General features: G+C 41.5%; 1 protein-coding gene across 4 annotated transcripts in view; it reads left to right on the top strand.

Moving 5' to 3' along the window:
• Positions 1 to 18,317, top strand: part of grid2 (glutamate receptor, ionotropic, delta 2) — a 723,252-nt gene that overhangs the window by 395,560 nt on the left and 309,375 nt on the right. For all 4 annotated transcript variants that reach the window (XR_013492025.1, XM_078170661.1, XM_078170662.1 and 1 more), the window contains exon 3: positions 17,648 to 17,935. Coding sequence is in view for 3 of the 4 variants with exons in the window: in XM_078170661.1 (XP_078026787.1) it covers positions 17,648 to 17,935 (288 nt within the window). In the remaining variant the exon portion in view is untranslated. The remainder of the gene's footprint in view (positions 1 to 17,647; positions 17,936 to 18,317) is intronic.

The following is an 18,317-nucleotide window of genomic DNA, read 5'->3' as shown; positions in this document are numbered from 1 at the left end:
TTAATTTCATAGATAAGAAAATTGTGGAGACAATAAAGCCTCCACAAAATAATATTTTAAGTCATGTGTGATTCATCCTGGCTACATATGAGTAGAGGAATTCCGCTATTCACTAGGCTAATTTATACAATGTAAAATGCCATAGGCTTGTGCTAATAACGTTAGCATGTTGTATTTGTGGGGAGCGAAAGACAAATGCTTTGTCTGTGAATGCTGCGAGTTATAGTGAAGCCCATTTGTGTATTTGTGTTTGAAATTGTTGCCGTTAAGTCATGTTTGATGTGTGTTTTGGGTGTGTTTTGAATCAACTAAATTTCACAGCAATTCGCAGAAACTCCAACGCCTACCAGTGTTTTGGAGGTGTAACTGCAGAATGATACAGACAAACCACTGCACAAGTATAAATGCTCACAATGGTGTAGGAGACATACACAGTTAATAGTAGGGACGCACAGATATGGATGCACAAATGCATAGCAGACCATTTCTGCTAATGATCTGCGTGCAGAGGCCGAGGGAGTTGCAGTGCTGCCTGCCTGCCACAGCAGGTACGATTCAGTCCAATTCAATATGCTTTTTTGGCGTGAATGTCATATCGACAGTCTTGCAAGAGTGTCCAAATACAATTGGAATGCATCAGAGGAAACATGAATCTTTTTCTCTCTCTCTGCTGTATCTGTCATTACTGAGATACTGCTGCTCTTTAATCTCTTCTTTTTCTCCCCACTGTCTCTTTCGCTGTCTCTGCTCTGCTCTCCTTCTTTCTCTGTCTCTTTGTATCTCCATTTGCGTGCATCTCTCCCTCTGCTCTAACCTTATATGTGTCAGCCTGTGTTAATCTCTCTTTTTTTTCTGTTTTTCTCACACACACTCTCTGTCAGTTCTCTTTCCTTCCCCTCCCCTCCCTCCCTCCATCTGGCTCTTCTGTAAAATAAAAGGTGAATGTAGCCTTTAGCAAGGCACAAGCACTTCAAAGTCCTTTCATTTTCCCTCTCTCTTTTCATCATGGGCAGGTTGAGTAATGTTATAACCCCAAATCCCCTTCTCACCACATGCTCCTTGTCTCTGTCTGATCTCTCATAGATGCCAATTGGAAAGGCTTTTATCTTAAGTGCCAGTGAGAACATATAGCACATACAGTTTGAGTGTACAGTATGTGGCTCCAAGTGGACTGGAACTGTCCTTTGTTGCAAGAAGATTTTAGGGACAAACCTAAAGATTATACCAATAATATCTAAAAAAATTTAATGCATTTTTAGATTCAGATATCCTCATTAAAGCCTCATTAAAGCCTAGTTCATCAGCTTCACTGAATATAATCAATAATTAACATTTTTAAAACAGACTAAATGCTACTTAGACGTAGCCGATTTAGCTGATTGCGCAGGCTGTAATTAAAGGTCTAGTGTGTGGGATTTAGGGGCATTTTTTTGCCAGAAATAGTATATAATATTCATAACCAATTTACCTCACAGCAAGAGAACAACTTTATTGCAATATGACCAATGTGTTTCGGCTTGTGGCCTTTATCAGGATCATCATGAAACAACATAAAATCAGAATTTAAATAAGGGAGGAATAAAAAGAAGAATTAATAAATAAAAGTAACCAGTCATATATATTCAAACACATCAGCCAATAGTGTATCTACAGTACTAAGGTGGGCTCCAGGTCAGTCTTTATCCCAGACTGGGAAAGAGAAAAGAAGAGTGTCCAACGAGGGACCTGGGTGATATTATTTTGTTCCACAAACTGGAGAAATATAAATTAAAAGGTGGCACTAGGCCTGCACAGAAGGGGCCCAAAAGCCAAAATGTGCCATTTGGCTAGCCTGGAAATCCAGACTCAAATCTAGAAAGATTTTGAGTCTGGCCCTCACCGATACACCCTTCCTACCCAAGGGGCGGCACTAACTGAGGCATTTCAAATGTCACCGCACGCAATTGGATAGCACAATGGCCAATCAGAGCAAAAAACAAGGTGACATATTCATTGCAGTTAGCCCCATTTGTTTGCCGACCAGTGGGGCTAACTGATATATTATGCTTTTGCCGTATCCTGTCAGCAAAACGGCAAAAACGTCCTTCCTGGAAGTGAAGGCTTCTAGGGCAGACTTCTGTTCCTCTCTCAAGGAAAAAGATAAGTGTAGTTTCTTCCAAAGCTAAATTGAATGGACGCGGTCCTTCGGCAGCTGCCATCCTGGCTGTTTACTTTCCGACTCATGGTGCAGCGCTGTCTTCATCATGTTACGCCTGCCCAGAGCCCGCCTTTGTCAGATAGACTGATCTGATTGGTCCGATGGTGATTCACCGGGCTCTGCTCATCGAGGCCAGATCCCCGTGCAGTGCAAATTCGAATTTGCTAGGGGCGGGGCATCTGGATTTCCAGGTTACCATTTGGCATGAGACACTGAGATGTTTGAGAATCACTATAAAAACTCATTAACTGAAAAGTCCACATTTATGCCACCTAGAAATAAACTTTTGAAATAAAATATTTTCTTTGGCTGGACTTTATCACCTCTAGAAAAAAAAAAAAAGCATGAAATGAGGTGTTGTTTTTCATTGAAATGTTTTGCAACAGGACTGGTTACATCATTCCTCTCAATGCAGCCCCTATGTTCAGTGATTCCCTCTGTCCAGGGTGTACACCCTTGCCTAATATCAGCTGGGATAGGCTCCAGCCCCCACACAACCCTTAACAGGATAAACAGTTACAGATAATGAAAATATCGGTAATGAACTGTGCCTTTATGAGTTTAGAATCACCTAAAAATAAGAATTATGTTTTCGTTACCTTAGACTGAGCTATTTATTTCTACATAGGGAGTGGGTCCTTGTCCATGTAGTCTGCCATGTTGTTTCTACAGTAGCCCAGAACAGACAAATAAAATTCTGGCTCTAAATAGGGCCATTCATTCAGGGCATTTTCATGGTTTCGCTTTGGCCACCATAGGTCTCCCACACACTTGGCACACAGGAGGAGTTTTAGTTCTGCAATCTCACTGTGAAATGGCACTAAATCCTACACACTGGACTTTTTAATGTGGTTTAGTTATAAGATTTACAAGCCTTTGTCGTGAAAACAACTTCTATAAGAGGTCTATAAGGTAACATATGCTCCCTTGTATTTCCATACATTTGTATTTGGCAGAAATCAATATGCGAGGTATTGTAGTGTCGCCACTATTGACTGTCCTGCTAACACAGATTTTAGATTAGCAGCTATTAGTCAGCAATTGATGTGTTATCATGTTCATTTTTTATGAAGGCAACAATTAATTAATTAGGTGTCATTATGGTACTTTACATAATCTCTGTGCTTTCATTATGTTCACAGGCTTTGTTTGCTAGCTGATAATGGCGACTTTCACCTACTTGCTACCCACACACTTATGTTCAGTTGCTCATTTGGGTAGTGTTGGTATACGAGGCTCCACAGTTGCAACAAGTACCCTGACCCTCCTGTTCTCTCTCCCACATGCATGCACACTAACAAACTAACACACAGGTATAAAGGTGGAAAATGTCCTTTAGACATCTGTTTCTCAGCTGTTTTATCAACATGTTTGAAACAGTCAGGTACTGGTACTGGAGTGTTCATAGTCACACAGTGCATAGTTATTTAAAGCCACATGAGGTCTACATGTGTTTGTAAGACTGAAGGCTACCACACTATCCTGACTCTGAGTATAATATAAGGCTGATTCGCTCAGAATGTAACATTTTCATTTCACAGTTATGTCAGGAGTTGCAACAACAGTGTTGGAAACTTGACTCGTATCTCGTTTGAGAGAAGGGCCACTTCACAGCTCTGGAATGGCCAAGTTTTATTATGAATTTTATTGTCATCCACCCACATCTCAAAACTCAAAACCAAAGAACAGCAAAGTACATCACTGTTGCACTTATTGTTAATGAGAGAAGTCTTTACCTTAGCAGTGAATGATACAAACTCAACTACAGGAAGTTAATACCTGGTTTTAATTGATATAAATATGTAATTACCAATGGGTTATGTGGGGTACTTATCAATAGATTGCCTATTCCAAACAATAGATATCAGCCCCCAGTTTGGAGATGCAGGCTGGAGTCTAACATGGAAGCTAAGCAGTCTACTGCTGTGGACGAGGGCAGCAACACAACATATAAAAGTCCAGCCTAAAAAAAAAATCAATATCAGTTCAAGTGTATGCCATATTACGAGTGTTTTCACTTCTTGACCTTAATGTCAGACAGTGATTTCTAACAGGATGATGAAGCAGTTATATCACTCTCTTTAAAGCCAGACTCCATTGAGAAAAACTATTATTTAACACAGGAGCTGCTGGTCTACATTGCCTCGATCAGTTAGTTTTTTTAATGTTGTGTGGCTTTGGTGTTTAAAAGGGTTAGTTCTGATTCAGTGAAGTCACACAATAACACAAATTGGCCAACTGATGGAAGCAGCGCTAGGCCAGCAGCTACCATGTTCAGCGAGCTAAAATTACTATTTTTCTCAATTAAGTCTGGTGGCTATGGGGAACTGAAGCAGTTAAAAGGCTTCTCTGTCGAAACAGGCTATCTGACAGCAAGTGTTGAAAATATTCTCAATATAGCATACACTTAAACAGATATTGATTTTTTTTTTTAGGTGGCTAAAATACATATTGTTGCTGACCCCCATCCACAGCAGTACATTGCCAATGGGCATTTTCTTTTTAGAATAAAATATTAAAACAAATGAAAAAGATGTGCAGTATATGTGTAATATGTTGGCATCTAAATCACTATTATCAAGCTGCAATACCTTTTTTCTTGAAAGTCATTGACCCAAGTTGAACCTTTGACTCCGTCGTCAAATTTGTCACCGACAAGGAGGACTCCAGCCGTGAAACTTTGCAGCCCGAGGATGAGGTGGTAGCCTACATTGCATTCAAGACATCCAAAGAGGATCCTTTTGAGGTTTTATGGTGGTAGAAGGAGCAGTGATTGAGTGGGATGATTTCACCATCCCTACATCAACCGTAGCCAGTGAAAGGGACTTTTACTATGCTGGATTTGTAATTCAAGAACGGAGAACCCAGCTTAATATGAATGACTGTCGCCTGTGTGTGTTTAACTACTGGTGCGGGTCGGGTTGCGGGACTTTTATTAACAGATGTGGGCGACTTTGACTTCGATGTAATACTACTGAGCCCATACCCATACTGAGGTATGGGCAGGGGCGGGTTTGGGTTTTCAAAAATGGACCAATGCAGGGCTCTGCTCCACACAACCCCACTTAAAAAAATCTGAGCTATTCCTTTAATGTGTTTTTGGCCATTTGCATTTAAAAGGCAGATGCACTGTCACTTCTCACTTCTGTGCTCCCTCTTAAACCCAAAGTGAACATACATGTTAAAGGCAAAAATGTTCCACATAACAAACGTTTTTATGGACTGACTGAGTGTAGATTCAAATAGTTACTTGTATTCACTTTCCCTGTTACATACCCTGAGGCGATTATTACATTCACAAACTTGAAATTCCCCTCTTAGGATTGCACTGACATGGTCAGTCGCTCATATTAAATATTAACAATTGTGCTCTTTGCAACATGTTTGTAAGCATTGCATGAAAAAGAAAACCAAAGTGAAAATTGTACACTGCTTTTTAAAGGCATTAAAAAGCCCTTGCCCTAGCTGTTGCTAGAGGTGAAAATAACAGACCTGCCTCTGTTCGTCGTATCTGACCATCTGAACGATACGTCTCAAAAAACGTTTACATTAGCATTTATGCATTTAGCTGATGCAGTCTCACAGTCCCTTCGTAAATGCAACATTATAATAAGATTAAATTTATAGGACAGGGAAGGTCAGGGTTATTGTGCCTTTTTTTATGTGACCATAAAACAATCATGTGAGAGCCAATCCTGGGGAAAGACACAGAAGAGCTCAGGTGAATGTTTCCTCAGAGAGAATAATTAGAGCGAGCAGAGGAAAAGACTTGATCAATTATTTCAGACAAGGGTGTTAAAAGATACCGCTGAAAACACTTTTCACCTTGTTGGGGGAAGATGGCGTCTGGCTGCTATTTTGAATGAGTTTGGAAGGTCATTGCACCATTAGAGAGCCAGGAGAGAGAATAGTTGGTACAATGTGGAGCGCTGACCAGCACCGGCACAAGGAAAAGAGAGCACAGAGGTCTGTAGTGGCAGAACACAAGACACTGGCTGGCATGTATTGCTGGATAGTTGCCTGGAGGGAAGGGGCTACAGATCCCTTCACAGTCTTGTGTGCCAGCACCAGGATTTTGAATTTGATACAAGCAGCCACGGGCAGCTGGATGCATACATTAACTCTGTCTGTGCATCATATCACAGCTAACTCACCTCGTTGCTCGTAAACACCAGGTTCCTTCTTTTCAATTAAAAACAACAACATATATATATCATAGCATCGGTAGAATACCTGATGAGCATATGTGTGCGTGTTTGCAAACATGTGCATCGGTTCAATTATGCATATGAGGTGTTGAGATAATGATGCACAATGTTTTTACATGCCAATATTATATATGTACGGGTCCAAGGTAATCACAAGAGACTTGTAGGTGGATTCTGTGTGAAGCAATTATAACTTGTTGTACAGCACAAAAAAATTTGTTGTTTATTCTCTTTAAGGGAAATTGAACTGTGATCTCTTCCCCCTCCTTCTCAATGCAATTCATTTCTCTGTTTAAATTATTCAATCGATTAATTTTGGGTAATCACTCTAACCTTCCATTACATGCATGTCGACTGCGCTCTATTGTCTCTCACTGTGTTCCCACCTCTGCAAGTGCGGCACTTTCTGTCTCATCCAAGTGACTCTGATAGAGTCATGTATAATCATGGAGTTCCCCACAGTCTCTCCATAATTCATCCATCTCTCGTTCCCTCCCTCCTTTCATTGCCTTCACCCTCTCCCTGTCCTGCCCGCTGATTTGCATTTGTCTGCGTTTGTCTCCACAGGCTTTTACCCTTCCTTCATTTTCCAGAGCTCTTTACCGCAATACATCGATTAAAAAATCTCTCTGTCCCCCTTCCCAGTCTTCATTTCTACTTTCCCTCTGAAATGCACATCCCCAGCTTACTCTCTATAGACCCCCCAAAAAATCCCTTTTCTTCTTTTGCTCATCTTATTCCTCGCCGTTTCTCACTCAGTCCATCCATGTCTTCACTCTCTTCTAAATGTCTGTGTACAGCTGCAGCTAATTAAGTTGTTTCATCATTCAACATGGTTTGTCTCAGATGCACTGTAGCAGTGGGGGATATATTTTACTGCTAAATGCTGTAAACACTCCTAAATAAAATGTCTCATATATGAGTCTAATTGGTTGTATTTAGGTCACCAGTTCTCTGTAATTGTACACATTGTGTGTGGAGTACCACACAGACACACATCCATCCACTCAGAAATCAGCACATGTTGTTTCCCATGAATAATACAGACCTTCATTGGGTCAATCAGTTAGAAGTAAACACACATGCCCCAGCCCATCGCATCAGGCCACTCACTCACTGCAGTGTTCATGGTGACAGATTGGAGTGATTGAGGTGCAACGCCCCCGAACATTTTGTCGAAATCTGATCAGATATGATATGTGATGGAGAGATGAATAGTGCAGTGATTATCCGCAGTCACTTCCCCAATTTCATGATGGAGGACAATCAGCCAGCCAGTCTGTGTGGGAAGTGTCAACAGCTGAGAACCTGTTACATTTCACTCATCGCATTTTTTTTTTTATTTTTTATTTTTTTTAAACCAGCTGACTGCCGCATAGTATCTCTTTCTAATGATAGTCAATGTCTCACTTTCTGGTGATGGCGTGGATGCACAGGCATGAAAGCACATTGAAAAACACAAAAGCATGCGCACGAACACCTGTGTGCAATTGACTATTGAGACACCAAGTGGGAAAATATGACATCTGCCGTGTACACAGGCAATGAAAACAGAGACACACCGGGCCATTAGCAGTGAACAACAACCAATCCATTTTCTTAATAAGATTAAAGCATTGACAAATGGGTCATTACCCCAGCTGACAAAGAGAATATGAAAAAGATAGAGAGAGATAGAAAGACTCGGGGTAGGCAACAGTCAATTTGTGTATTCATGCACAATACCATGCTGTGTATGTGTCTTTGTGTGTCTTTTTGGAAAAATGGCTACCAATGTTGCACATTAAAATCTGTTATAAAGCCAGATATTCCACTAAGGCTGGAAAAATATAAATGCAAGTGTTAAGAAGTGGGAGGAGAGAAAGAGAAGGATGTCGACCTGTCCGGTTGAAGTAATAGCAGTAAAAGCCCCAGGGCTGTAAACAAAAGAGCTGTGGATTTTCCCAGGGGGCGCGTTCATCTCCTCGACTTTACAGGGGATAGACCTCAGACACGAAGATATATACTGCATCAGGTCACTCTGAATGGATCGAGGGTGGATGGAGGGAAGAATAGCCGAAGGAGACAAGGAAACAAGATATGAGAAAGACGATAAACTGTTACACTGAGAGCCAGAGAGATTCAAGGCCTTTTCACGACGAGCCTGATCCAAGTGCACTTTATTTTGCTTCCCAACCTTCTTTGTGTTCGATAAAACTCATGAAACTCGTGAAAAAAAGTCTTTATTCACGTCGCAGCTGCTGCTAACATGAGCTGCTGCTAATTTAGAATGGCCATGAAAGGAGAAACCAGGAGAAAACACGTGGCAGAAAACTGCTGACAACCTGGAGAATATGGACGGTGGGTGTGCACAATATGTAATGATCATCAGGAGAAAAAGAGGCCTATATGATACCGAAGGTGGGCAGACAGCAGCGGCAGAGAAAAAATGACTACAATTACACGGAGGCTATAAACTTTTTCTCCTGTTTCATGGAGCACAGGAGGAGATCTTCAGACTTTTCACTTTTTCTTTTTTTCCTCTGCAGATCTTTTCTTTAAAAATTCACACTCGACTTGGTGAGAAAGACAAATGGCATAAATACTGCACCCTTTTTTCCCTTCCTTTTGGACTGAAATGATTTAAGACTTGCCGTCTGAAGGCCTTAAATGTGGAACAGATACTTTAGGTATGGAGGGAGAGAAAGAGTAGCGCAAAAAGAGATAAGAAGCATAGATTAAATGGAGAAGAGGTTTTGCATGCAAAGAGGTACTTGCAAATGAAGCATTGTCACGAGCACTTTGATAAAAAACTACAGAATAGGGTTTCTTCAGGGTACATCACAGAAATGTATGTTGATATTTGAGTTTCAGTAGGAGATGCTCTTCTTCCGTCTTAGATCTCTTGTATCTGCTGTGAGGTTAATGGCTGTGGATTACTGCTCAGATGGATAAAGTGGTTTTAAGCAAAAGATAAGGGAAGGAGATTGCGGGTTGGTAGATGATGGAAAATGGAAGTGCAGAGTAAAAAAACTGAGTGAAATGAAAGTAGGCACTGTAGAGGTAGAGGTGCACATGGTGCATTTTAATTGGATTTGACAAACAGTTGAGCTGATGGATGGAAGCATACATGGGTGGAGGGAAGGAGAAGAATGGACTAGCCCACAATGGTCTACTGTACATGCACCAATCTCAGATAATGGAGTAAAGGATTTAGTTGAGTCTGGATTGGTGGCAAAAGGTGAAGCAAGGAGAGATCAGCTAGTGGTGGAGAGGAGGTATTTATCTGACCTGCAACACTTGGAACTAAAAAAAAAAAACAGTGAAATTACACTGTTGACTGATGGCAGAGAAAAGGAATACACAAGAGGACTGGGTGGAGAGATGAGTGGGGGCAAAGAAGGGGTTTTTTAATAGAAAAAAAGGAAGAGAGGAAAGCAAGAAGGACGTGTGGTGGACTGAAAGTTTACAAGAAAGACAGACGGGAAAAAAGAAGGGGATTGAAGGGAGAAAGGGGCATTCATCTGGCGAGTGTGATAATGGTGAGTGCAGTAACTGGATAAATATAGTGGTAAAGGGGACTGAATTGAGGGGCAGTTGAAGGGAATGAGGAGAGGAGGCGCAGATAGAGTTACAGAGAAGACAAAAAAAGAGGCTGCATGAAAGAGAGGATGTATACATCTCGCGGGCACAAAGACTGGAGAAAGCTTGAAATAGATGATGTTAAATGTGACAAGATGAAGGGACCAAAGGGGGTCCATTAAATGTTAATGGGAACAGGGTAGAGGGTGGGGAGGCATACTGGGGGCAGGAATAAGAACAGATTGTGTTTGCGAGAAATCATTGGTCTGGTATTTTCAGCAACAGGAAGTGCCAGGAGTCAGGGAACCTACAGTGATACATTTCAAGAGAAACAAAGTCGAAAAGGGCATGTTATCTTTTGCTCATTCTACCTCCCTGACCACATTAATTCAAGTGCTAATTCCCTCAAGGAGTGTATATCAGCAAACCAATGGTCCACACAGACACACACAGAGGCGTGCACAGAGTGGAGCATATTTTCAGCCCGCCAGCGGTGTGAGTAAGCATCTCTCTCTGCCACTCAGTGCTTAGCCTCGTATGGCACAATGCATGGCAGCAGTTTGGAGCTGCGGATCTGGAACAATACATGAACAATACACAGACACAAGTAGGTCATCCACACACAAACACATGCGCACACACAGTTTTAGACATGGAGACACACTCTTGGCTATAACAGTGCTGTGGGCGCCGGCTAGGACTTCCTCTCTCTCGGTGTCAGTAAATTTCTGATGAAACCAAACACTTGATTATGATTAGTACTCATCTTACAGCCAGCAGATACTCTGTGTCTTTTCATTCAGCTTATTGCTTCACGTAATGGAATACTTCTCACATGTTGAAAACAAATTGAGCCGTCCTTGTTCTGTCAGCTGAACCGTAACCTGAAAAAAAAGCAGCTGATACAAATGGAAAAAAGCCCTTTGTTTGGCATTTTCTCTCTATTGGATGACAATACAATATAAATATTGCCTGATATTAGACAGAACTTGCTACACTCTGTTTCCATCTTCACTCTGACATTGACTCTGCTCTAAACAATTTCCGTGGGAGAGGGGAATTTAATTGTCTTTCACCAATCAGACACCAACGTTTCCGCCTGAATCCAACATAATTATAAGGTGCATTTACATGCACCTTTTTTTATCCTCATTTTCAATTTGCACATAAACTAATGAGTGGAAATCTTGTTTCATTGCAAAAAAAGTTTCTGCTCTTGGGTTAAAAGTTGGGGTATTGATACAATGCAAATGTGAATAAGTGCAATGGAAACAGATTTACAAATCAGTGATGTCACACAGTCATGACATACCATCATTGCATAGGCCATTGCAAGCTCTCCTTATGGTCTCTGAATGGCTTTTAACAAGCTTATGTACATAGACCAGGCTGTTAACAAAACTCTTCCAAGAGCATGGAGCTTTCATGATACCTGTTCAGAACTCTATTTCCATTGTCCAGTGTGCTTTCCATTATTACATAGCCATTGATTTCCTTTGTTTGAGGTTTGACTGGCAGTGGTATAATGGCACCTGACCTGGTTAATTAGTGCCACCTACTGCTCACCTCAATGAACCAGCTCCTGATGTTCACTTAACAGTAGTGGAAGGAAAAGCACATAAATTGGGATTTTGTTTTTCTGATTTTCTGAAAATTCAATTAAAATGTGCATATTGGTGGAAACCCAACTGCTAATGTGGAACCTTGCCAACGTACTGGTTTTGCTGGGGTTTCGAGAGTAAAAACGAACTATGATGTGGGGCGATATTGACAAGAAATGCAGATTTAGAACCGTCTCAATAGCAGCTTCTGTCTTGATCGTAGTGGTCGCCATTGTTGTTATCACTCCTCATTAGCTCTCGCACACTGATTGACAACAGCTTGGCAACAGTGTTAGTCTCACTTTTGGCACAAACTGGCTAATCGTTAGTCCCCCTTTGGCACTCGTCGAATTGATGGATTGACAACCGAGAAACTGCTGTTTTATGTCATGATGCCAGATGAATCAGTCAACTCGGTGGAGTGGGTTGATTCAGAGGTCTGGACCCAGGCAAGTGAAAAAGCATGAGACATTATAATTTTGTCAATCATTTATACCGTGACAGCTTTTCCCTTTGATATCTCTGGTTGCTGTCGACCATTGTGGGCAATGTTCAAATCAACAAGCAGGTCTGCTTTATGGCAGTTTTGGATTAACAGGATTGCTGCATTGATGTCTTCTCTCAGGTATTTAAATCATGATATGAACATTTTGTTTCTGCAGTCCTGGAGTTTCCCAATACCATTTTGATAAATGAAATCTATGAAAAGTTAAATCTGTATTGCGACTGTGAGAATTATGTATGTTGCTGTAGCCCGCAGAAACGCTCCACAACACTTTTTTGGATTGGAATATATGCAGTTCACATAATGTGGTCGAAATTAACATATATATTTTTAGATGCTTGAAGATCCACTCATTACTAAAAGTGTATGTCATCCAAGAAAGATAATAACTAAAGCAATGGCGAAAGTTGTTACATTGAAATTTAAACTGTGCTGATGGATTCATGTCGTCAACTCATACATTGGTATGAGCAATAGTGACCGTCCACTATTGACCAATCAACAGACTGCAGTGTTCACAGCTCCACCTTTTAGTACCAGATCTGTGTGCTAGGTACACTAACAGAGGGGGGACCAAAAATGGGGACGGTGCAGAACGGTTCCATTGGTACCATCCACAAGTTTTCACAGTGGAAACGAAAAAAAAGTGTACTGAACTGAACTGAACTGAATCGCACTGTACTGCTTGGTGGAAACAGGGCTTATGTGTCTGAGTCTACATGCACAATATGTATGTAGGTTTAATGTCATTTTTGCTTTGAAAAAATGATTCACTCTTTTTGGCTATTCCTTCAGTGTTAGTTAAAGGGATATTAAATTAAGGATCATGTACAGTAGAGTGTGTTTTAGTCCTTTTAAAAAGTGGTGTTACCAGTTTAGCCTGAAGTCTCTTATAATGTCCAACTTGCTTAAGAAATGCTGGACACCTGCAGGCATAAGGACACTCTTTTATTGGTTTTCTTCAGGTATCGATTTCCTCACTTCCTACCCCTCTCTCTCTCCTCCACTTTCCATCCTCAGTCACTGGGCCACAAAAACTGGAGGCCTGGGTATCAGTGTGATGAAGTGTGTGCGGTGTGTGTGTGGGTGTGCAGTTGGAGGAGAGCCGCTCAGAGAGACCTAGATAGAGAGAAGAATTGGTCACACCTGGGTGCTGGTGAAGTGCTTGCAGTCCATTTCTTCTGACAGACCGACAAGCTGGAGAGAAAGCTCAATAACATGCTCTGTTGCAGAAAACACGTGTACAGTGCACACTGACATACAGAACATGCATCGATAGTGTCGGTAAATGTAAACAAGCAGGATGAGGCAGCGGCTCAGTATGCTTTGAATATATGAAAAATCACGAGAAGCAACTGATGAGTCTAATTTTAGAAGTTGTTGGGGTTTCGCAGAATCAGTCAGGCGTTTCATTTTAAGAAAGAAGTCATCTACAAAGATGAAGAGATGGATTACCGTGCAGACATCAGAAGCAGCAAATGAATAATGATTACTATAATAAATAAACACGGAGCAGATAAATTAACAAAATAGATGAGTCCCACAGTAATCCCTGTGCCTGACAGCCTGAACTCTTAGATGTGTACATATGTGTTTCTGTGACTGACAAGTACATCCCTCAAATAAATACCTCAGCATGACTGCTTGACAGGTCTTACCTGCTTTAGTGAGATTGATCCCAGAATGATTTATTGTGAGTCAGCATACGGCTCATGTACAGCAGGGGCTTAGATGTGTGAGTGTGTGAGTGTGTGGGCTGGCGCTGATGGTGGTGATGGTGTGTGAGTGTTGTTTAGTAGGCGGTTATGGTTCAGGATGATAGGTGAAAAACTCCAAATGGCGACATTTTGTATTTGTTTGCACACCTCCTACACACCTCTCCTTCTGTAGCCCAAATCTGTTTTTGTGCTCCATCTGCAGTCATTGTACACAGCGGTTGTTCTTAAAAGCGTTGGCAGGGTATAAGGAAACAATATCCATCTGCACAGCTTCACATTGAACTGTTTTCCAAACATGTATATACTTTTAAACCTTTCATAAAGTAAGCAGAGTGTATTTCTCTCCTGTCAAACTCTTCAAAGTGACTGAAGACATATTTTGCTGCACCAGCACCTCCGGCTCTTTGACTGTCCTTTAACTGTTGCCTACTTCAGAGTGATGTAACACTGGGCTGGGTTAACGCAACGGGCCCTTTAAGTCATTAGCAAAGAGCATTAATGAGCCTGGTGCTTAGAAGCCCCCTGCAGACTTAAGAGTGTGTGATGTAGAGGGGATGAGGGCACTAATTCTCCAAAGTGCCCCAATAAGTAGGGGATTAGCAAAGCCTTCCATTAGCCAAAGCCTTGATGATGCTAAGCTAATGCGCTATAGCTAGACTAGAGCGAGGCGGCTAAAGCGTTAGTTAGCATGACTATTATAATAGGGATGTGGAATCTGAATAATGTAGCTTATGATACATGACAGGCTTATTCAGATCAAATATTCAGAGAAATGCAAACTCACAACCACTGGCACAGAATTCATTCACACTTAATGTAACCATAAATAAATCCACAGGTGTACCTTCCCACACACACACACACACACACACACACACACACACACACACCCACAGGCATACTTATGCTCAGACATGAAGATGATAGTAGATAGAAGATGAATCCCGGGCTCGTTGGTTTTGAAGAATAATGACCATGACTAAGCAGTATGCTGAGACTTAGTGAAGTTTAATCATATATTGTTACACTTTAATTAATTCCTCAAAATGTGTTCTTGCACAATGGGCAGTGAGATTGAAACTGCTTTAGCTTCCACTCATTAATCATCTACATCAATGCGCGAGGAAATGGTTGCCTGAAATAACCCTTTAGCTATTGCTAAAAAGGAAAATCATTCCTAACAATGTATTGCCAATTAATTACAGAATGGGTTTTGTGTTTATATATTTATAGTGTTTGCCTGCAAATTAGATTTATGTCACCGAGCCGCTTAAGACTTGAGTGACAACTGTAACCAATTTACCTTATAAACTGTGGCTGTTTGAGTGGATCGGCTCCAGAATGTCTTTAATCTTGTGCACTAAGCTTTTTTGTTTACAGACTGTTCAAGACAATTAAAGTGTTTTGAACAGAAGAATGTATTTAGTTTTAGGGTGACTTGTACATCTTTAAAATAATGTATCCAAATTGAATCACTAATGCGTGAACTATGTGATTAAACCACAAAAGCAATTAAGCCCAGACACCTAGTTGTGCGTCATTAATACACAGACCAACACACGTATGCTTTGATTCGTCGCAATTTGAGAATTCATCCTCACAAACCACTTTGAAATCCAACTCATTAGGTTGTTTTCGTGCAAACCAGTTGACACTGGAGACATTGTCATATTATATAGCTTTTATGTTGTCTCTTTCTCTCTCTCGCACACACATGCATGCACACATACAATATTATATTCTGCTTTTCTCAGCACTATGAATCTGTCTCCTCAAGCTTTTCTTTCTTGGAAACTTTCTTCCTTTTCTCTTTCTTTCTTTGGCTTTATTTTTGCAGTGTCGACAGATTAGTGCGTGTGGCATTACACAGGCTGACTGTGTGTGGTTTAGATTGTGCTTTCATGCCATTGTACATTGCCTTTGCACCATTTGTGTATGTGTGCATCTGTGTGTTTGTGCTCACTGTACTGTCTTTAAACTTTTTTTTCCCACCACTTTTTGTTTTACCCAGCAACTCTGTGACACAGTTGTAGTCAGCTAGAAGTGAAATAAACACCTAAGTCTGGTGCTTAGCACACAGTGAAGGACGCGGCGAAGAGCAGCGAGGGAGCAGGAGTGAGGGATGAAATGAGATGGATGAGGGACAAAGAAAGGGGACAAGGACGTAAGGGCAAAATGTGAGTGGCCGTGTGGGTAAAAGTAATGGAAGAGCAGACTGAGGGAGGCAAAGAAGTGTGCGAAAAATAGAGTAATAAAGAGGTGATGAATCGAGAGATGGCTGGAGCGAGGGACGGGAAGAGGATAGGTTGCTGTTTGTGTTGCCACGAGGGATAACAATGGATGGGGGGGAAAACGGCTGGTGAGTAAAGATGGTGAAAAAAGATTGGTGGGTGGAATAGAAAAGGTACTGAAAAGGGATGTTAGAAAGGAGGTGGGAGAGGGGGGCAGATGACTCCAAATTGAGGACAGTGTACAACATTCAGTGGCGCTGTAAGGCAACTAAAATGAAAATCACTGCAAGACCACTGCTTTGAAATGATTGGGGCTGAAAGGTAAGCACTCAGAGGGGCTGTTTTGGACAAGAGGGGAGATAACAGGGGAGTGGGTTGAGAGGGTAGGAGGTAGAGGTGTTTTTGACAGCACTAGAGGTCCAGGAAGGATGAAAAGGAAAAGGAGGTGAATTAGGCACAGATAGTGTCTCAGAGCTGAGGAGCGTTTAGACAGTAGAGCACAAACAACTGGGGGATTGTGGACAGTCTCTCCGGCAAGAAGGGCATATTTTACAGCATAGTTTTACAATACAACTATGAATACACTTTTTATAGAAGCGCACTTTAATATTGTTCAACAGTGCACTGCTTTATAATGCGGTATTGTTCATGAAGTAGCCTAAAGGTCAATCAATAATTCGGACATTGACACAACTCTGCTCAACTGCAGGCTAAAGGCTTGGCGTAACTTTGATTCAATAGCTGGAATAGTGCTTGCTGTCAGCAGATGGTTGCTGTTGTCAGTATGGAATATTGCAGGGGTGCATGGAAACAAGCTACAGCATCAGTCATTGTGCTCTGATTCTGAGTCTGTAATATCAGACGGCAAAAAAGCATGCTCTGGGGCTGCGGTCATCATAAGCCTCATGTGTTTGTCAGTAAAAGCAGCATAATACACGTACTGTCAGGCACTTGAGTTTTATTGTAAGGTGACACATCAACCCCTCTCCTTTATATGTATTTTTATCCTGTCCATGTCTCCATCTATTCACAGAGTGACTCACAGTAGTCTTTTTGACAGCTTGAAATGACAGTGTTTTCAGGCTCTTGGAGGCTCGCCTGTATTCACTGAGCAGTGCAGAAAAAAAAAATCTCTTTTTGTGTTATAGTGAGTTTTTACTTGTAGCCTGCAATATGCCCCTACTCTGCTGCCATATACCTTTACCTGTGCCTCTTTTTCCAGTTTCCCTCCTCTCTGCTTTCATGTCTGTCTGTTTCTAGTTACCACAGAGCAGACTGTGTTTGACTGTGACATCTTTGGTTTTCGAAATAACTATTCAAAGCATGTGGAAACAAGTAGGAACAGCTCACTAAAAATGTCCCTGTCTATTTAGTCGGTGCTGCAGTGTGGTGACCTGTAGAATGAGAATTATTTGCTTTGGCGCACTCATACCACCAATAATTACTATGATCAAAACTGTGACTTGGTGTTGCCCACATTTCTAACAGATATATTTACCACCGGTGATTCCTCACGAAAGCTTGAGTTCCTTTGTGTGCTTTGAAAAATAACATGTTCCTTCTTTGTTTTTTCCCCTTTTTCTCTTCTCTTTCTTTCTCTGCTGCCTCCCTTTCCTCTCCATCCAGCCTGTGAGCTGATGAACCGTGGTATCCTGGCTCTGGTTAGTTCAATCGGCTGCATGTCTGCAGGCAGCCTTCAGACTCTGGCCGATGCCATGCACATCCCCCACCTCTTTATCCAGCGCTCCCCGGCGGGAACACCTCGCTCCGCCTGCCCACCAACCAGTCGCATCGCTGGAACAGATGACTACACCCTAATGGTCCGCCCACCCGTCTATCTCAATGAGGTCATCATGCAAGTGGTGTCTGAGTACAGCTGGCAGAAGTTCATCCTCTTCTATGATTCTGATTTTGGTAAGGAGATATGATTCTGGAAATAGTCAACAAGGCAATCATTAATACCCTCTATCTATCTATCTAGCTATCTATCTAGCTATCTAGCTAGCTATCTATCTGGTCCTACAGCACACAGATTATTGTGTGCAGTACTTTAACCGCGGCCTGGGCACCAATATATAGCCACAATGCGGTAACTATGCAGCCAAACTGCAGACACTGTGTTTTGGCTTGTTTTGAGGTCAGTTTTGTTGTAACTGAAACTTTAAAAAGCTGAAAATGAGCAGCAATTACAATTTTCTATGGCAGGGCTGTTCAATTACAAATTCAAATGGCCTGGATTTTAAAACCAGTAGATGTCGATAGGCCAGACATTTTCAACAGGCAACCTGTAAACTTC

Source organism: Epinephelus lanceolatus, chromosome 9 (genome assembly GCF_041903045.1).
Source record: "Epinephelus lanceolatus isolate andai-2023 chromosome 9, ASM4190304v1, whole genome shotgun sequence".
NCBI classification, from domain to species: Eukaryota; Metazoa; Chordata; class Actinopteri; order Perciformes; family Serranidae; genus Epinephelus; species Epinephelus lanceolatus.
Note: the sequence above shows the minus strand (reverse complement) of the source record. Positions and strands in the feature narration are given on the sequence as shown.